The 20980-nt window shown below is 46.2% G+C and overlaps 3 protein-coding genes across 4 annotated transcripts in view; all 3 read right to left on the reverse strand.

Annotated features, from left to right (window-relative positions):
* mrpl11 (mitochondrial ribosomal protein L11) overlaps positions 1-7884 on the reverse strand; it is a 29292-nt gene extending 21408 nt beyond the window's left edge. Inside the window, exon 1 of the mRNA XM_029165240.2 lies at positions 7733-7884. The gene's annotated coding sequence lies outside the window, so the exon portion shown is untranslated. The remainder of the gene's footprint in view (positions 1-7732) is intronic.
* Positions 7885-9505: 1621 nt separating this feature from the next.
* Positions 9506-16163, reverse strand: si:rp71-46j2.7 (uncharacterized). Of its 2 annotated transcripts, none has more exons than XM_055512487.1 (16): positions 15818-16163; positions 15468-15579; positions 14883-15096; positions 14554-14696; positions 13560-13734; positions 13433-13479; positions 12831-13003; positions 12630-12734; positions 12432-12557; positions 12226-12345; positions 11985-12143; positions 11249-11828; positions 10534-10597; positions 10289-10461; positions 10124-10216; positions 9506-10031 (listed from the first exon to the last, which is right to left on the reverse strand). In XM_055512487.1, exons 1-16 carry the CDS (start codon positions 16004-16006, stop codon positions 9991-9993), a joined length of 2514 nt encoding a protein of 837 aa, XP_055368462.1. In that variant the 5' UTR covers positions 16007-16163; the 3' UTR covers positions 9506-9990. The 2 variants fall into 2 exon arrangements, with proteins under 2 accessions (XP_055368462.1, XP_029021799.1); XM_029165966.3 differs by having other exon boundaries at positions 10128-10216; positions 15818-16162.
* Positions 16164-18743: 2580 nt separating this feature from the next.
* Positions 18744-20947, reverse strand: slc25a5 (solute carrier family 25 member 5). The gene is made up of 4 exons (XM_029165512.3): positions 20750-20947; positions 19486-19972; positions 19269-19409; positions 18744-19178 (listed from the first exon to the last, which is right to left on the reverse strand). Exons 1-4 carry the CDS (start codon positions 20858-20860, stop codon positions 19021-19023), a joined length of 897 nt encoding a protein of 298 aa, XP_029021345.1. The 5' UTR covers positions 20861-20947; the 3' UTR covers positions 18744-19020.
* Positions 20948-20980: the final 33 nt, after the last annotated feature.

Raw genomic sequence — 20980 nt, forward strand, 5'->3', positions numbered from 1 at the left:
GCATCGCCGCTCGACTCCCGCTGCTGTAGCAGAGCATCGTCTGACATCAGCAGAGACAGGAGTCAAGGACAGTAACAATACTGACGCATGGAGGAGGAGTGGAAGTCTCATCTCTACATGTGAACGCAAAGCAGGGCCACTCTTTATACCCATCTCATAATGCATTTGGCAAATTAGGAGCCAATTAGGGGAGTGGGAAGAATGGCCTGAACTTGTGGACTGTCTCTGTGGGGGGACACATAAAAGCAGACCTCTAATCCTCTGCCGGAGTAAAAGTGATACTGACACGACCGTTAGAAAGAAAAAAAAAAGAGAAAAAGATCAATGACTGGAGCCAAGGGACAAATACAACTTTTAAAGCTGCACCTTGTGCTTCAGAGGAACCCTGCATTCAATAAAAATAAGTACTTGAGGGTGGAGAGGAGGTCCAGCGATGATTCATTGTAGGCAACAGAGGGTATCCAATTAGATCAACAGAAGAGACAGCACCAAAAAGATATATATAGGATCTCACGCAGCTGTGGAGCAACAAACGGGGAAGAAGCGGCTCCCGAGAAAAGTTGTGATTCTATCTGGGCTGCTGATTATCCAGCAACGGTTTCAGAGCAACCACCACGAGGCAATATTTGTTAGGGCATTAGGGTGATGCTCCGACTGCGGGCAGAGCCCTGAACAGAATCCACTTACTCCGAGCGCCGCGCGTCTACAACGTGAATCACACACACGGCAACTTTTCAGAGGTCAATTTCACGCTACGCACCTAATGTGTTCAGCTGCTTCATTGCAGAAACAAAATCGTGTGGAAGTTCAAAGCAATTTTGGAGCCAGTTAGAGAATGCAGAAAAGCATATCCCGTTAATCGGAGTGGGAAAACCCAGTTCTGTTATCCAACAATGACAGAAAGAGTCATGAATCCTTAACAAGGAGGCTGCAGGAGACAAAAAAGTAAGTGAAACAACGCTTTGAGGGGAAGAAACTATCAACCGGTACCAGAACATTCTGTAGGAGCCAGAGAGACTGAGCTCAACTGGAGTTCAGCGATTGTGGGAAAAAAACAATTAGGGCAAACATCACATGTTGGGTTTAATTCCAATTTGGGGCCATGGGAAAAACAGTTCAGAGAGCGGGGAAATGACAGCGTCACGCTTTAATGCACCGCAACTCCAATCTCTGTCGGAGTATGAATAATACAAACGCAGTTCCCCGTCGCAAAACGAACCGGCTCATCACAAGGCCGCGCAGCCACGCCGGAGAAGCGTTGACCTACATACGGCGTCGCAGGCGCTGACGCCACGTTTCACGCAGGCGAATTTACATTAGCTTGAAGAAAGGGACGCGGCGGAAACTTCGCCGCGGCGGAAACATGGTTCAAGGCGGCACAATAAGCCCCAATCACAGCCGGGCCAGTGTTTTTTCTGCAATAATCAAATCAAAGCTGCAGTAATTTGAAAGGAACAGACACAATTTTGAGCCGCTCTTTAGGCTGAATATTACATTCCTATGGCAATTACTGGCACCGGGGCAGTCGATAACAGGGAAAACACAGAAAGAGCAATTTGTTTGGGCGGCGTGGAGTTTCAGACTGAAAGCGCTTTGTTAAAACATCCTTGATGAATAGCATGCACAAAAGCCAGTATTTACATTAGCACCCAATAAAAGACGCGGGCGCGAGCGCTAACGGCGGCAGCTCGGATTCTTCAAATTGCTATCGCGCGTCACAAAGCGGGTCCCGCTCCTGAGGGTTCCACTCATTCTCTCCTTGCAGATGCTCGCGCCACATCTCCGGCTGTGCATTCGTAGCCGTATAAACGCGGCATCACCACCGAAATCCAAAACCCTAAAACCAAGTAACCGCTTTATGGCCTGTCTGTCTAGGAAATGTGGAATTTTTAGAGCTCTCCTGCCGCCTGTCAAGCACACGTTCAGGGGTGGAAAAGGATCTTTGACAGAGGTAAACATGTCAATAAATCCCAGCACCCGGGAGACGAGCCGGAGGAAGATCCCACCTACACGCAGGCCTGCATGCAGCGCTGGGAGACAATCAGGAATTAGACTCTCTGCTTTTTTTATCGCCCGTTCATTATGGTGCATTTCTGAGCGCTTTCACAGCTTCTGTGGGGTGTTTCAGCGTAATTAAAACTGACTGCACTTCAAGGAGAAAGCTGACTTTGATTAAGAAAATTAATCAGTTTGTTATTGAAAACATGGGCCTAATTGCAGTGGTGAAGCCCACTGCTGTCTGCTGGGTAGACTATTATGCTCCGTTTAGTCTTCATTAGAGAACCAAACACAAACTAATATAAACGAGGCTTTTCATTCTGTTATTAAAAACCCAAGGTTGAAGATTTTTATCTCCTGTAAACAGACACTCGTGAAAAAACGTCTGTAAAATATCACCTGTGTTTGGATGCCTGAGACCTTCACTGGTATAAACGATATTGACTGCTGGATGAAATAATCTTTTTTTTATCTCCCATACGTTTTCATTGTAGTCAGATGAAATAAAGGCTGAATGCTAATCGACATTGCAGTGGGATCAGGGTTTGTACCTGCACAAACAAGAAATCAACTCTGGCTCAATAATCCTTGTTACACATTATCTGCTTCTCATCTTTGTAGCGCGGCTAAATTAAAAATGAGGAAGTAAGAAAACAAAAGGAGCGCAAGACAAGGATAAACACATTATGTTGTCAAAAAGAAAAGCTATGATTTAATTGCGAATGCAGCACTAACCTAAGAACTTTCATAGAGTCTGTTTCACTACACCATTTCCTTTTCTGCTTAGTCTAAACGGCCTTGGAAGGATTAGACCCATTGACTGGAGCAAGCGCCGGCATGTGATTGGGAAAATGTGTATTTCAGCACAAACACTTGTTCTTTTCATTCTATCTTGTGAGGGGGGGGAAACAATTATGTCTTAAATTGAGTTGAGTGATTATTTTAAACAGATTTCTTATATTGCACCCAATCAATGGTCTCCTCTGCCTAAAGCTGCACAGTCCTGCAGCGTTACACTCCCACCACTACGGTCACTACGGAACTGAATGCACCCGAACACCTCAAGTCTCAGATGTCTAAAGAGTCCTATTCATGATCTACAGGGTCACAGTCTGCTATTAAAATACCACTGTGACAGAACAAGTTATTCAAGGACAATGACCACAGCAGCTGTCACCACAACACCCTGTAGGATGTGACTTTATCCTTTTTGCCCCCTTTACTTCAGTTCTACTGCTCCTTGCGTGCGCTGAAGACATGTTATTTAGAGCTTCGCCAATAACTCCCAGGCTTAATTAGGTTGATTCTAGCCGCTGTAATAAATTTACCAGAGCAACCTAAGTTACGTTTCAAACGTGTGATCCATTGATACGTTGTTACTGTCCTGAGGGTCTAATTTGGCGAAACTCTAATAATAACTGACGTATTCCTATTCCAGCCTCATCAATTAGTCTTAAAGGTAAACCCGTTCTCTTCCCATCTCTTTAAACAGATAAAACATGTCACAATCCATTTCCAAACAGAAGCCGTGATTAGTATTCTTTAACATAACGAGGAAAGGGACCAAATTCATTCTTATCTTCCAGTGGCACTTAGACCAGCTCTAACAATTGGTTTTATTCAGCTCTTGGTTTGGCAGTCCACCTAGTGGTAGCATTTACCTTTACATAGGATTCAGGACACCTCGCTCCAAGACTGCAGCACTGGGTTTGACGTACGCTTCAGTCACAAGAGAACGACTTCTAAGACGGCTTCTATCACCAAAGCATGAAGTTGCCGCAAAACACATTTCGCATAAACAGGAAGAAAGGCCCCCCCGAGACGAGCCCACGTCTCTGGATGCCAACAGAGAAACAGCATACGTATATTAAAATTATAATATGCAATTTCAGATTTCTGCCCGTCTTTGCAAAAATGTCGGAATCCTATTAGAGGCACAAAAATGGTTTGTGTCCTTGAATACATAGAGAGACTAAATATTTGTTAACAGTCCGATAAACAGCACAGGAATGATCCTGGCTGCGAGCAAGGTTGGTAGGTAAGCTGTACTCGTTTAGATGGCACCGATTTATGAATTAGGAGCTGCACATTAACTGTAATCCGTAATCTTAATGCAGTGTCCAAACAGAACAAATGTACCGGGCTGCGATCATTCACTGAATCGCACCAGACGCTCTCAATGCGATTAAGAGATAATATCAGAAATAAAGTTATAGAGAGCCAGTCATACGCCAACGCTGTTCCACGCCATTAGTATTCATCCCATCATCACTGGCCCTGGAGCTATTGATTGCTGAATGCCAAGTGCAAAAGGCCAGTCAAATAAAACGAAGAACCCAAGAAGAGTCTGAATGATCCCACAAGACTGAAAGAGGGAACCAGCGTGACCTGCTTTAACCCAGGCCTAAACCCGCTGCCGTCCTCCCTCTAGGCCCGAAGAGGAGCTGTGCTTTTCACAAATAAGCGTCTCTTTCCCCATGATTTTTCAAATTAACTATTTCTACATCCCATATTCTGATGTAACACCAGATCTCATTAGTTCCAAAAACAAAACAAGCAGAAAGCGGCGAGTACTGCTTCCTATCAATTTTTCAGTGTGGTTCTGTTGAAAAAATATATATTCCAACGGAGTAGTACTTTAAATTCAGATCCGACTTCGAGGCAAATTCTTACTGTGCAGGCAAGAATTTACTCTGTGCAAGAATATCAAGACCTGAATGTGAACGCTTTCATTATTCACCAAGATTTCTGATCAAAACATTATCATGCATTACATCATTTCACTTAGAACATACAGAGAATTTGTACACGACAGTGCCCGTATGCCGTTTGTAGCCCTGATCTCTCCTCCACCCAAAACCTTTGCTGTGAACTCTACAAACGCGAGCCAGATGTTATCATACGATACTGATGCACGGACGTGTCTGTATGGGAGAACACCTGCAGACACTAAATCCTGTAAAAAGCTTTCCCAGAGGTGCAAAGATTGCTAGAGACACAGACTGTGTCCTTGGTTTTGATATAAGACAGCCAACAATGACATTATGGGTGTAATGTTTGGGTGTCCACACACACTCAGCCACGCTGTGTATCATATCAGCTCACAGCCTCGCCGCTGTTAAACTGCCAGCGGTAAAACCAAGACCGTTAATAAGTGCAGCAGCCATCCTCCACTTCTTACTGCCGCCGTGTAAAATGTTGTCCACCGAGGCGGCGCGTGCATGAACCATCACTGCAGCTCGGGCTCAAACTGGGACCTTGTACTCGTATAGTGACGACTCGCGCTCCAAACGCACCGAATGCATCATCTCCGCTCGCCTGTGATCAAATCTCAGGGAGGCAGTTCTCTTTACCGACCTCCTTGAATTACAGTTCCTGCTTCCAATCATGTAAGACGGAGGGCGTCAGAAAGTGCCTGCACTCGGAATAAATCTAAAAAGCAACAACCGGCAACAATCAGGCAACACCAGCAGAGACGGTACTTGAGAAACATAAGCAAGGGAAAATAGTCCTCAGTGCAGATCATCTGATGTGTTTCGCAGGCAGCGAGTGTGTTTTATATGTTGTTGCTCCACAGTCAGAGGCTGTTTCTTCTACTATCTGAGCACAAAGGAAATCAAAACTATTGACAGGGGTGTCAGGAACAGGACTCAACATCTCCTTACAGCTTCATCTTTACCTTTTATTGTTTTATTCATAACAGAGCGAATGTTAAGTTCCTAAGAACAGCCTGAACATGCAAGAAAGGAGCTTTCATAGCATCATCAGCTGCTTTATGCTGTGAATGGTATTCCAGCACAAGGCACCAGCCACAGAGGAGCAAAAGCTCTGCTGTCACAGATTTAATTGATTACAAGCTGAAGAGCAGCATCGCTGCCTTCTCCAGGAGACGTGTGGATACACAAGGCTCTGACATTATAAAGTTCACTCTTCTGAATTACAGCTCTGAAACTTCAAGCCAAGTGTGACGGCAGCCAAACTATGATAGTAAACACTCTGAACCCTGCTGCTATCGGCGCCTCAGTGTCGGAGCCCCTGCAGCTGGACGCCATTTTCAGAATATTGAGGACCAACAGGGTCTAAAAGCACCGGTCAATGGTTAATCGATGCCACAATTAAGAGAGGTCAGACAAACACATTTGTGGTCATGAGTTTTTTGTAGTATGATGCTTTTTTATGTGCTAATAGAAAATATTAAAGCAGTTTTAAACAGAGACCTAGATTATGCCTAATGTATATAATAAGTATAATGTATGTAAGACTACATGAAATTATTACACTGCAACAGCTGTGTGGTAAAATAAAACATCATCAGACTCAAAAGGTTTCATAATTCTGACCAATACATTTATGTTCATATTCCTGCAGTCAGTGTTGATTAAACCTCTTCCCTATAGCCATCACAGAATTAAAGCTCTTCACCGAATCAATCCATCGTTCAATGTTAGAAGAAAAAATTAATGGAATGGAATCAAATAATATGCTACTACAGACCTAATAGCCACACTAGCTGCAGACCAGCATTACCACCAGTTAACCCAGTTAAGAGGCAGCAAAAGTAAGGGTTGCTGACCCACTGAACACACCGCCTCCCTTCACGTGTCCATTAAAAACAACTGTGATGAAGACAAAGTTCGGCTGTGCACATGAGCACTGCTGGAGCCTTTTAGCTGTAATTGTCGTCTTAAAGCTCTTTTCCGTGCCTAGCATTTTGTGATTGGAACGATCGGGTGCTTTGGAGCTGAATCACTAAACAACTGCAGCTCCACTGCACAGGTTTTTAAGTTGTCTTACCAGAATATCAATGATTTCTGGTGATCTGTTAGACGCATTTCATGCAAACATTACTTAGATGATCATGAGTTGAGAAAATTTAATAATATACTTTTTTTAATATACCAACAAATATCCTGTTGATCTATTATTAATATATATTGTATCAAGACAATGACCAATTATTCTTTCAATTAATTTGATTAATCAAATTAATTAAATAAATAGTTTAATGATGCAAAACAATCAGGCAACAACTTTTCAAGTGGGCCATATTAAAGCTAAAGTACATTTATTGCTTGCTGCTTCTTCAATGTAAATATCTGCATATTGTCACAAATTGTAGTTTTTAATGTTATCAACAGAAAATATAATTTAACAGCAAATTATAATTTAGCAATCCCATTTGAGCAATTTCCATTTCCCATGAACCTTATCCACTTCAGACTTTACAAAAATTATTTTTGCTGTCCTTATTTCCAAAACTATTCACTCGGACAAAAAAGTAGATTTAAAACAAAAAACTTTTAGATTAATTTGATAAACTAACATAAACTACACGTAACATTTGTACTTTATAGCCACTGACTCAGAGCACCATGCACACTAATGGTTCAACACCAACACACGTTCCCCATCTGAACATCTCGACTCCTGAAGGTTTGGATTTGTTTAATACTTATGTGTTAAACCCCACCGTGAACCACAGCTACACAACGCTCTTATTCAATATTACAGCCAGCGTAATTTAAATCCAAAACACTTCCACACACAGACAAGCGTCCTTAAATAAACGTGGCGTACAGCAGCAAACAGCGTCCACAGTCACATTGAACGTCAGGAGCCTGCGTCTTCATTCACACACAGAGGATCCGAACTAGCATCACAACGTTTTACCAACGGGCCAAAGAAAAACCCAGCAAACAGCAAATAAGCGGCACCAACCCGCGTGTTTTCGTACCTGTCCCCTGTCCCGAACCTTCACGCCTTTAGCAGCTTCCTTCAGGGCGCAGACATGTTGGACGACTGAACGCCGCACGCAGTCTGCGGCGGGAAATCACCACAGTGCCCCCTGCTGGGCGGGAGGAGGAACTGCAGCTACGCACAGGCTGGGGTGACCTGCTCAAGGGCACTTCAGCAGAGGGTGGCTCCACATTTATCATACAATATCACAGCCTATGTGATGTACATAGGCTAATTTACAAGTTCCAGTAAATTATATTACAGTATTATTTAGTATTTTCCTCCAGTACAAAACAAAATAATCAGCCATTATCAACAATCAATCAATAGCCTGTATTATGTATGTATATGATCAATGTAGGCGAGCGGTTACTTCAATACTTTAATGTTATCTCTAAATGTCAAAGCGTTTATATTTTTTTATATATTTGAACATTCTAGGTGCTCATACACTGCTGGTTCTACTTTTAATGAGCAGAGTACCCTGTATCTGTCATCACTGATGGAGGAAGTAGTTCAACCTCAAAGCCTCAGTGGTATCACACCATCAACCCAGCTCATTTCTGGTGCTTTTATACTGTGTATTATCTCTAATCATGTTCATTTCATGTTTATATGTCACATTCTTAAATTACTTTATTTCTGTTTGCTGAGCATCTTACTGTTATAGGATTTGACTAGTACTGTATGTGTAAATGTAAATAATGATATTCCCTCCATTTATCTTTTCATCCCTTCAGCGCTTTAAAGACACTATAACAAATGCCTCTTCCTTCTGCTCATTAAACTTGTATGGCAACACTGAGTGACATATACCTAATGCTTTTTATGGCTGAATCACACCATGAAATGTTAATGCTCTCCATGTCTTGGGGCATCATTTTACGCACATTTTCCACAACGCAGTTCCTTCACATCTTTGATGCTTTTTCAAACCGAGCGATCTCCAGTAGAATTCAAAATACAGATGCTGTAGTTTTGTGACTGAGAAAAATAATCCCACAACAACTGCAGGTTTCATCTTGAACATTCAGTTGCTATAGCAACCACCACTTCCCTGACAGTTTAACTCATATGATTATGTTTATTGTTTTATTGATGTTTATATCAAATGCTTTCAGAAGAGCTACTGTGTGAGGCCTTAAAGTCACAGACCTGTGTAACCTCTGAAGATGCTGCAGCAAATTAAGACACGTTACTGTTCATGACAAGATTTATACTCTTAATTGCTGTTGCCCAGTTCCAGTATTAGGAGTTTAGTGCGGCGATGTGAATTAAAATTCCAGAACACATCAAATTAGCGTCATGAAAACAAGTCCTTTCAGCCGTTGTTTACACGGTTGACACAGACATTGACCCTTGTTTCTTATAAAGAAAGTCCCGACAACACGAACCAATACAAGGATGACGATTTCAATATAGGTGCTTTTTTACGCAAGTGCATTCTTTTCATTTAAAAGCTATCACAGCAGATTAAAAAATCACTAACCTTTTCTTTAAAAAAACACATTTCTATTTGATGTGAGGTTATTACCTGGCTGAGGAAACTTAAGTGAATTATAATTATATAAAGACCAGTGCCTGGACCACAACAAAACCATAATTAATCAGTAAACAATTATAAGGGGAGAGGTACGCTGCACCTACAAACAGAGCAGAGACATAACATTTCACTTACAGGATTTTCTCACATACAGGATTTACTCAGATGGATCTGTTGGCGTCTGTCGTATTTTCTTTCTACTCCTTTCGAATAACTGGAGCCACGGTGTATAAATAAAAATGTGTAGCTTTATTAAAACATTTCATTTGGAATATATTCAAGTTTCTTACAGGACCAATATTTCAAGTTCGGCTTCACAGGCACGTTGCCCATGTTTTGACAGATTCATGTGGTTACAGTGGCAGCTGTGACATACATAAACACGTGCTCAAAGTGACAAATGACTTTAGAAACAGTATCTGAAAGTGAGGAGTGATATTTAAATTCTGAATGTGCGAACAAAAACGCATAAAATTGGCTCCCACATACAAATAAGTCACTATTCATCATCCACAAACGAACACGGACAACGAGAAAAGGCGAAATTCACATGTTTAAAGAATGAAGGCAATCATGCCAAAATCATTTAAGGGGTTTTAAGACAGTTAATAAATATTGTGAGATTCTTAAAAAAGTCAAGACAGAATAAGGACATTAAAAATACAATTCAACTGGACTTCTTAACTTGCTGCAGGGCTGCAGTCACAGAGCGATCACCAGGAAACAGCTCTCCCAACAGGAACGACAGGAGCTCCTGCAGAAAAACACAATATTTGCAAGTTTGGCAAAAAGAAGTGTATGAATAAGGATAAAGGTACAGCAACAGACAACATTACTAAGATATACCCACAAACACCAGCGTTTTGTTTTCTTCCGTCTTCTGAAAAAGCTTAAAAACAGTCTCCACGTCGGCCTTTTTCAGGATCAGAAGGCCCAAACCTGAAAACACAAGCCACACGTTTTACACGCGTGCGTCACACGTTCCGGTGCGTTCACGGCGCCGTCACGTACATTTGGTGCCGAGGAGGCCCTGCGCGCGCGCCCTCGTCTCGTCCTTGTCCCCGTCGGTGCGCGGCGCCGGCGCCGGCGGAGACTCGGGCCCCGCTCCGCCCTGCAGACGGTCGATGTAGGCGGCCACCTGCTGCTCCGTGGGGTTCAGCTTGTTGAGAAAGGAGTTCACCTTCCTGGAGGCGCACGACTCACAGTCAGCCATCAGTCACGTGGCGCGATGCAACACGCGGCGGTTTCCAACTTACATTTTCACAATGGGCATGAACGGCGTCAAAATGGCGTCAAATAAGTTAAAGGCGATGGAGTTTCCTGTAAAACAGATAGGAATTAGTTGCTTAGATGCTTTTTCCCCACTCCATTTACGCAGTCATGGAACTATGAGAACGACAGTAATGAAACACGACCTGCCACCGATTTTCTAAAGCCCGATTTTCAAACGCATTTCCCAACTCTGAGCAACTTGTTTCAGTACAGTATTAGCTTCATTTACATACGCATTTGAAGTTTGCCCAAGGCTAATAATTCATCATAGCGAACAAGTGTTTTTCTCTGCCAAGGCCGAATTATTATCAGTTCAAAGATGCGATTCATGCTCTTAGACTGCGTGTTTCCAGGTGCGGAGCTTTGAATCTGCGGCACGCGCTCCTCATTACAGTCAGCGCTAACGCGTTCAGACGCTGTCCGCGGACGGCACGCGCAGATAAGGCTCGCGCACGCGAGGCTCGTTTGGCTGCTCCCTTATCGACGCTCCTCACGACTACCCACAGGACCCGGACGCGCTCACCTTCAAATACCACACGGTGATAAACGGGCACAAGTCAGCGTCGCAGAGGAAAAGATTAGCTTTCGGGGCTGTGTGTGCGTGCGCGCGCCTCTGGCATCGTAAAGGCAACCGTCACGGTAAAGATCAGCGTGATCCTGAGGCTGCTAATGCCTCCGACCTTTAAACTCAGAACCAACCGGATATTTCCTTCAGCAGATCGAACACGGCTCTGGCGGCCTCCTGGTGCTCGCCGCCGCCGTGGGCCTTCTGATGCGGAGAGTCCTCCCCCTTTGCCTTGCCTTCGCCTTTAGCCTTGTTCGCGCCACCAAACTTCCACTTATCCCTTTTATTTTCCTTTGCATTTAATTTAAACGTCGGCTCCTTTCCAGCCGCTCTCTTTTGGAAGTGGTCCGTTTCCAGCAGGTCTTCGTTGCTGCTGCTTCTCGACACCAGCGACTCTTGCGACAGAGACCTCTCTTTGGGCATTGCAGAGTTTATGGTTAAGGAGTTATCAGCGTCCTCCAGTTTTTCTTGGGGGCAGTTTTCGCTGTTCTTAGAGTCGGACTCAACAGCAGGTTTTGCTGCCTTTCCAGCCTCTCCCTCAAACACTGATGGAGGGTCGCAGCGGCTGACAGTGATGGCTGGAAGCGCAGCGCCTGCGCCGTCGCTGCCCTTCTCAGCGGAGGCATCATGGTTTTCTGAAGGCAGAGCTGGAGGTGGTGGGAGTGGAGATTGCCCTGTGATTTCCTGTGGGGCTTCTGTTCGAGGACTAGAATTCTGCAAAGGAAAACAAACAATCAGGGCTGCGACAGCCGACCTCGCGGCGCCGGCATTTATTTTACAGCAAGACGCCAGAAACAGAAACAAGTCAGATCAGAGCCCCCTTTTTTTAAAAAAGCTGCACTCCACCAACTGGTTGTTCAGCCATTTTACCTCATCCTCATCCTGACCTGGAGCCAGGAAGTTGGCCAAGCCGCTGAGAAGCCCCCACACGCCCCCGCCGTCCTCCTCCTCATTCAGAAGTATTTTAAGTGGACACAGAAACTTGAAAACCGCCTCAGTGTTGCAGATCTCAGAATCAGAGACCACTCCCTGAAAAACAGTAGTGTTAAAGACGCACAACGTGTGTTTTACTTCCAGCGAACGGCTCGCAATCGCGTTGACGCCCTCTCACCTGCAGGAAGCGCTGCACCGACGCTCGGGCGCTTTCCTTGACCTCGTCGTCGGCCTCCGAATCCTCAAGCTCGATGAGTGCGGGGAGCCGGGCGTCCTGAAGCTCGTCCTCAACAGGTCTCTACTCACCAGCGAGTCACAAACAGCGCCTTTATCGCATGTGTCGGCGAATGGCTTTGGTTTCACTTATAAAGTGCAGACTTTTACCTGCAGCCTGTTGCGAAAACGAACCACGTCCATGTAGCTCTTCCTGAGGCTCCACTGCAGCGTCTCCGGGCTGTCCGTCTCCGCCAGGTGGACGCCGAGGATCAGGTCCTCGTCCTCCCACTCGGCCTACGACACAGGGGAATCCAGCTCAAACCCGGCGGCGCCGCCCGGGCCCGGACCTTTACGGCGACCACTCACATGAGGGATGCTGACCGCCCATTGGCCCACGCACCACATTTTGTACGACAGCTTGAACTCCATCATGTCCTCCAGGCTGGCCAGGTGGCTCTCCGGATCGCTGTCCTAATGGGATTTGGCCGAAAGGCAGCGATGAGTCCGTGGCGTTTCACAAGCGGTCACCTTCGCTTTAATACGTGGCCGCCTGTGCAGCAGCCTCACCCGGTCAGAGTCCTCCTGGCTGTGAACGGAGCCCTCTCTGAAGCGGACGCCCTCCTCATCAGACATGCAGTCAGTCGTCAGCAATTCCGGACCTTCCTGCCGCGCTTTGGGCTTTTTCTTCTTGATCCTGATCTTTTCCTTCAACTTTGACAATTTTTCCCTTAACTTCTGACCTGAAAAATTAACCACGCCATGTAATTTGCCCTTCATGAAGCACGACTAATAATCAGGTCTTTAAAGTCTGGGTCTTTGTCAGCTTAACTAAGGGGTCCCTTAGAAATAAATAATTCTAACAGCCCGAGACAAGTAACAGTGGATTCAGATTTATACTGCAAGCATTAGAGAGAAATGAGCACATTTATCATATCAGATGATTCATTACCATAGAAAAACCCATTTAAAGATAGCACAGAAATGATTTGGCATTCAGCTTGCTGTTTGTGCAATTATCTGTCTGGACCAACACACAACAGTAACTGCAGCTCATTATGCATTGAAAGCAGGCTGGGAAGAATATTAGTGTTACAGCTGAGGAGGCATCGATGCTCACGACACGGTGAAGGATACGGAGGAAGCACTCAGCCGATCTCAGAAAAACACACCTCTGCTTTTGCCCTTGATCTCGGTCCGGGTCTCTTCCTGCAAACTCCTAGAGACAAAAAGGTATGAATAAACACAGCAGCTCGCTTCCAATTTCTAACACGGCGGGCGACCGCGTCAGCTGCTCACCCTTCGCTGCCCTCGCCATCGCCCTTGCTCTCCGGCGGAACCAGGGACGCCCGCTCCCGGCCCGATCCACTCAGATCCTCCGCCGAGCCCTTGGGGGTCACGCTGCCGAGCTGGCTCACCACCAGCTGGTTCAGGGTGTCTGGGTCCGACAGCCATGTCACCAACAGGCCCAAGCCTGAGGAAGACCAACACGCTAATCCTTCACACTCTGCTAGAGCCAACACGGATGAACGCCGTGCATTATGAGCTAAAATATTCACATCTGTCCAGATTTGCAATTGTAATGAATCATGCTTTTAAATACTCATGATTGGCAGCAACCGCTTCCGCAATTTAAGGAAAACATTAGTTTGATATTTTCCAGAATGAGCGTGTTTGCGAACGGTGGAGGCTGGAAGGAGGCTGCCCTGTCCAGAGGCAGCATCCGTCTTATTAATGAACAGAATGATGAGTTAGACGGAGGGTTCATGTGTCAGGCTGCGGCTTGTTTTCTAGAAATAACCTCCTGGAGTCAGTCAAAGTGAAAACACGAGGCCAGGAATTACCTGCAACCTGCCAAGAAGTAGTCTGGCACGTCAAGCCTCCATTTAACCTCAGCTTATTGTTTTTATTCCTCTGTTTATGCAATTCTACAGCATTTTCACTTATGTAGAAACCAAATCAAGTATTGGAAAAACTATATTTTATTAAATTTCAAGTCTATCTACTAAAAAATGAACTGAGCTATTTTCAAGCCGCAAAGAGAATCTGGGGACAGCTGTAATATACACACACTGATATTTGCCAAAAGCCACTGAGCAGGAAGACTCTCAAGAGATAACGCATCTGTTGCTAAATAAAACCCTGAGACGAGCCTAAAAGGAAGCGTTCCCTTTATGTAACACACCGAGCTCCACCGCGCCGCCGACAAAACGGGATTACATACAACTCGCACGCCTAAAGAAGCGGGAGGCTCAGCCCACTCCTGCAGAGCCGTGATTCAGTGCGTGCTCACCCTTTACAGCCAAGAGCTCCCTCAGGACGCAGCGGGTGACTCCTTGACCCCACAGGGAGCTGGAAAAAAGGTTCCGCACGAGAACGTCCGAGAAGTCTCGGAGGACTGCAATCTCCTTCTCTCGGGAGCCGAGCGGCAGCTCCCTGGGATGAAGAAAACAGCAGAAGAAGAAACGTGGGAGAGATGATCAGTGTTTGAAACACCACAACAACAGTCACATTAGGACGTCGTTATGGGAATGATCTAGGTAAATTATTCATAGGTGATAAAACATAGAGGTATGTCTATAGTTCAGACCAGGAAGCAGCTTGTGAAATGGAAAAGCTCACCTGGTCGGCTGCTTGGCGTTATGCAAGTGCTGGGTCAAGACGCGGATGGAGCCCACAACCACCTGGTACACATCAAAGTGCCCGGCTCGCTCAATTACGCGCTCGATCACGAAATCAGACTCCCTGCTGAGCACCCGGTGCAGAGGCTGGCGCTCGCTGGGCTCGGGGACGCGGTACCAGGGCAGCAGCAGCTGAGCGTAGGCGCTCTCGAACGCTGGGGAGGGAGCAGAGCCTGGGCGTCAAACCCTCAACCGGCACTCACCTGTACAGGTGGTTCACTTCAAAAGTGGGCGTAGTGGCATCATTGAAAAGCTTTGGTAGTCGCTGTAGTTTTAAGATAAGACAAAGTGATGCATATTTCCTGCAGACGCAGATGCTCAAACCCACTTTCATTATCAAATGCTTTCAATGTCAGAGCTGTGCTATCAATAATCTCCTGCCATAATGACAATCGGATGTGCTAGTTCCCGACCAACACTCAGCAGCCACACAAATACCAGCAGTGTGCGTGTCATCTATTACTTCAGCGCGAGGCTCCTGTGGGTTTCATGTTACACAGGCTTCCCTTCTCTTTCTGTCTCTCACCCTGCTGGAGAGACTTCCTCACATGTGGGTACTGGGTACTGGGTCCCAGTGGCTCGGCCGGCGCCGTGGATCCTCCGTCAGGCAGGTCGCCCGACGAGTCTGTCTTAGTTTCCTGCAAAAACACAATCTACAAGTCGGACCAGTTCCAGGACAGTTCGAGTGAAGTGCGCTGGAGTTGCACAGCATCACAGCTCGGCCTTGTGAGTGTTACCGGACAACTGGCTTTTCAGGTCTCTAGAAAAACTTTCAGGTCAAAAGTGTAACCTGGCATAAACTACATTACACCTTTATTCACGGATAAAAGCGTGACTCAGCGGTGATCCCACATCCCGGCACCGCGTCCTCCATACCTTGTGCGTCGCCTCCTTCGCCTCCTCGTCCGTCTGGGTGCTGCTCTCGCGTCTAAGGCTGCGTAATAAACCCGGCGTTGCGAGACACAAGAAGACACACACGCCGCCCTGCACGAGCGCGCGCGCGACGTCCGAGAAGTAACACAGGAGGACGAAGGCCAGCGCGACGCCACAGCGCAGGCGATACATCTCTGCCGTCTCACACCCGGAGCCCGTGACCGCGGGGCTCCACCTGAGCCGGCCGGATCGCAAACATCTCAAAGCGGCGAGTTGACAGCGATACTTCCGCTGAACGAGGAACCGAAACTTCGCTGAACTTGTCAAAGCCGCGATTGGCTGCAGGGAGTCAGGTCCGCCGCTGCTTGTGGCAGGACGCCCCCTACAGGTGAAGATGTCGCACCTGAGTCCCTCAATTAAGGCTTAGTTTGGGCACGTGACTGTAAATGCAATAGGCAGATGCAGTGAGAAATCAAGCGTCTGTCGGACTCTGAAATGAATGTTTCATCTCCGTGAGGAACAAGTGCCAGACGAGCGAGAGAGAATTTACATTGTTTTGCATGAAAGGAAATACTTATGTAAAGTAAAAGTGCATAGTAAAGTACACGTGACATGTACTTAACTAAAGACAATGCCTGGAACCTATTCGTTATGTTTATTTATAATAATTTAAGCAGCAGTAAGCTTTACTTTACGCAGGCATGTTTAATGAGACGTATTAGTAATAGCAGCCGAAATCCACACGGTGGCGCTAACGCTGCACTTAAACCAGTAGCTAATAGGATCAGGGTGCTCACAGCTGCTCAGTAGAACAGTAGAAGTCAGCTTACATGAAGTAATACATGAAAAAATACTAACTACAAGTAGAAGTGTCAGTTAAAATTACTTTATCAAGTTGAAGCACATAAGACATAAAATGCAATTTAAGTTCAAAATAATCTGCAACAAACTGCATTTAAACTGTGTCAAAAGGTGGAAAAATATGACAACTATGTAAATGTATATGATAGAAGATAAGGTTTGGAAGAAACAGCAGCTGGAGAAGGTAAAAAGAATTTTAACCATTTCATGTACTAACAAGTGAATGATCCGTAAAGAATCAATAATGGGACATATAGACTATGGCAATATGGTAAAACACAGTTGTACTCTGTTAAGATGGTCTTCACCACTAACGTCCTTCTGCTGGATGAGTCAAACGCCCCGAGGTCACAGCTCAGCGCAGCGCTGACGTAACACAACAGCTGAAATTACACAACAGTCTGTCTTCAGTGATCCACAGACCCACATGTGGCGACGTAGCGGTGTGTGGCGAGCACATTTAACACTGACACTCCTTCCATATCACTCGAAAGTCCTATGTTACTACTGTTCAAAGTTAAACTCAACTTTTATTTATTTCATTGTAAGATTTAATAATTAACCAGAACGTGTAAATAAACTTGCTCCACTGTGACCAGCTAAGACAGTAAATGTAGTGATCTACTAGTCTTACAGGTCACATTCTTGGTCTAAACACTTTTTCTACAATAATATTCCAGTACTTTTAAATTAAACAGTTCCATGATGAACTCCATCGTTGATCTCTGCAATGAGCCGTAATGAGGCTCACTCCAGCTGACAGGAACAGGTGGCACACACAGGGGTCCACACTCATAAAACTGGTTTCACAGGGTCACGCGTCGCGTCCTAGACTTTCTGAATCACTGAGCAGATTAGACGGTGCCCAGTGGAGTAAATCGTGTAATCTGATAGTGTGGCTAAAACAAGGCCGTGTCTTCCGTTAAAGATCAGTCTGGGCTAAGTGTCCAAGGCACAGTTCTGTCTACACACCCCTGAACCGTGACATTATTAGACTACATTGTCAGGATTTATGCACTGGGCACACACTAAAATGATGCAAACACGAGAAATACAAAACTTTTAGCATCAGAGGCTTTAAGCGGAAATCATATTTTAGACCCTGATATAACTTATTATCATAACGTCACGCTTTCATTGAGAGTAATTACCAGCTACAGCTGACGATGCAGGATTTCGGTGATATTAAACCCAATATGGATTCATTGCATTAATCTGTAACCTGCGTCATACATTTTATGCTGCATGTCCAAAAAACTGAAATTTATTTCTTTTGTTGTGTGCAATACTTGTTGTGTGCAGATTAAAGCTTCCAAGTGTCCCTGTAACCTGGAAACTTGCACCGGTGGCACTTTTCCATAGCTGCTCCATATTTGGACAAGTGGCATGAGGGCAAAGATTATCACATTTATGTGTGACCGCGATGTCGCAACAAGTACATGATGACCTGTGCTAGAAGCTAGTCACATGCTTCAAACTTCATTTATTACAATTTAGGCTGTTTAAACGCACACCATCTTAATAAGTAGGATTTTGATCTATTTAATGAATAGTGAAAAAAGTTTTAATTGGCAAATCTGCGGCTCTGATGACCATAATGGTGAATAACTGGAAGAGGTGCGTCACTGGTAAATGGTTAAATGAGTCAAGGTTAAAGTTGTCAGTCACACCAGTCGGAGTCAGATGAGTCTTGGCAGGAGATAAAAGTATATTTAGAAGCGTGGAATAATCCACCTCGCGACAGGTAATCCTGGTTCTGTCTGCAGGTAGCCACTCGAGCGGACGCCACCCTGAAATACAGCAACGCTCCCTGGAGAACTGGGTTTCACGTTACTGGAAGCGCGGCTGAAACGCGATCAGTGGCTGAACTCTCTCAGCTGATTTTGGCTTCCCACCAACGTCAACCCGCAGACCTCCCCAGGCCTGAGCCAACGCGTCACAGGAGAGGGTGTCCAGCAGCTTCCTGTGGGGCGTGACACAGCTTCACATGTGCCGCCAGGACCCGCGGTCACGCTCTGTAATCTTACCCTGGGTACACGGCATTCGAATTTAAAACCAGGCAGGACGCTCACTCTGTAGGTTGCCTTTATTTCGCTTTTTCCGGCAAGGTTCTTGTTCAGGGAATGACATTCTGGTGAGGGGGTGAAACAAAAAAAATAACAACAAAAAAAAAAAAAGCAATGGGCCAAGAGAACAGTGCACACAGAACAGATTCCCCCGGTACAACTAGTAGAAAATACTAGTTGGTCCCTATAAATATAATTAGGCATTTAAGTCCTTTTCAAATGTACAAGATATGTTACAGTTAAACTTCAGAACATGAAGAGTGAACATAGAAAAACAACTTAGATGACTTTCTTGAGCTCGTCGTATAGGACGAGCACGAAGGCGCCGCCCATGCCTCTCAGCACGTTGGACCACGCTCCCTTGAAGAAGGCCTTGCTGCCCTCGTCGCGCGCGATCTTCCTCCAGCAGTCGATGGTGCCGCTGTACATGATGTCAGCTGAGGGCGAGACCGCGACCAAAACACCTCAAACCTCTGTTTCTACGACCACAATTGGAGACATATATAGTGTTTTGTGGTTTTTTTTACCTCCTTTGCGCCCAGACTGCATCATCATGCGACGGCGGACGGTGTCGAAGGGGTAGGACGCCAGGCCCGCGACTGCAGTCACCGACTGGGCGATCATCCAGCTGACCACGATGTGCGTGTTCTTGGGGTCTGGAAGCATGCCTGGAGGAGGAACGGCAGCCGAGGGCTTAACGCAGGCAGCGGGTCGGCTGAGAGAGGGCCGACGGGGACAACTCACCCTTCGCCGTGTCGTAGATGCCGAAGTAAGCGGCTCTGTAGATGATGATGCCCTGGACGGACACGTTGAAGCCCTGGTACAGGCCCCTGATGCCGTCGGACTTGCTGATCTTCACCAGGCAGTCGCCGAGGCCTTTGAACTCGCGCTCGTGCCCGGCCTTGCCCACGTCGGCCGCCAGGCGCGTCCTGGCGAAGTCGAGCGGGTACACGAAGCACAGCGACGTGGCCCCGGCGGCGCCGCCCGACGCCAGGTTGCCCGCGAAGTACCTCCAGAACTGCGTGCGCTTGTCGACGCCGTCGAGGAAGATCTTCTTGTACTTGTCCTTGAAGGCGAAGTTGAGCGCCTGAGTGGGGAAGTAGCGGATGACGTTGGCCAGGTTCCCCCTCCAGAAGGAGAGGAAGCCCTGCTCTTTAGGGATGCGGACCACGCAGTCGATGATGCCCTTGTACTGCTGGTCCACTGCAATCTGTTTACTGGCATGTTGCACCTGCGGTTGAAGCACAGAGAGCGTTAGAAACAGTGAATGGAGCCTGCGTCAGAGTCGGTCCAAAGTCTGGCATGAGCGGGTGTGAGACCCAGACCTTTAACCTGTTCACTTTCTATGGAACACACATCGACGCGCCTCTCACGTGTCTGTCCAACAGGCACATTTCCATCCATGTGCTGGAGTACAACTCGTGACGACATCCATTCAACAATTCACAGCCCCCCCCCCCCCCTCCGCTGCCGCTAAACCCAGGCCCATTGCAGCAGCGGACAGACATGGCGCAAACCTTGCCGTGACCTTGATGGTGTATTGTAAACGTAAAATGCCAAGCCGCCGCGTCGGATGAGCGGCTTTCTGAACACATGAGACGCCTCCCTGCCTCGTCGCGCGACCCTGCGCTTTCGCTCGGAATGACTGCAACTCGGTGGCGGCCGCATTACGTAACAGGTCTGATGCGCCTCGATTCTGCTCATTTCTCATATGCGCCTGCACCATCTCTGACACGGAGCCGCTCCGGTTTGCTATTTTTAGACACCCGTCTCTACTTTTAACAATGCATAACCTTTATAATAATTCCTCTGCTACAAAAGCTCGCTACATCGTTAATTATATTAACCTCCAATCGTTTGGAAATGAAATCATGACATCGTTGCTGCAGACAGAGAGAAGATATTAACATGATACAAGCTAAGACACGATTTACAGTTTAATTAAATGTCTGATGGTTGCAAAAATGAAACAATACAATAAATAATCACGTTATATATTAACACTTGCCTGGAGGAGAAGCTTGACTCTCTCGATAGGTGCTACAGCTGTTTTGGAAATGGCAGCGGCAATACCACCAGCCAAGAAATCCTTGGCGAAGGAAATCGCTTGTTCGCTCATCTTCAGATGTTATCAGTCGCCGTCCCGTTACTCGATCGCTGGGGTTTGCCGGTGCAGTGGAAATGGCCGAACCCAATCTAGAGGTGAGGGGATTTAAGAAGACGGAACGCGAGAGAAAAC

This window comes from Betta splendens, chromosome 10 (genome assembly GCF_900634795.4).
Source record: "Betta splendens chromosome 10, fBetSpl5.4, whole genome shotgun sequence".
In the NCBI taxonomy this organism is placed as follows: domain Eukaryota; kingdom Metazoa; phylum Chordata; class Actinopteri; order Anabantiformes; family Osphronemidae; genus Betta; species Betta splendens.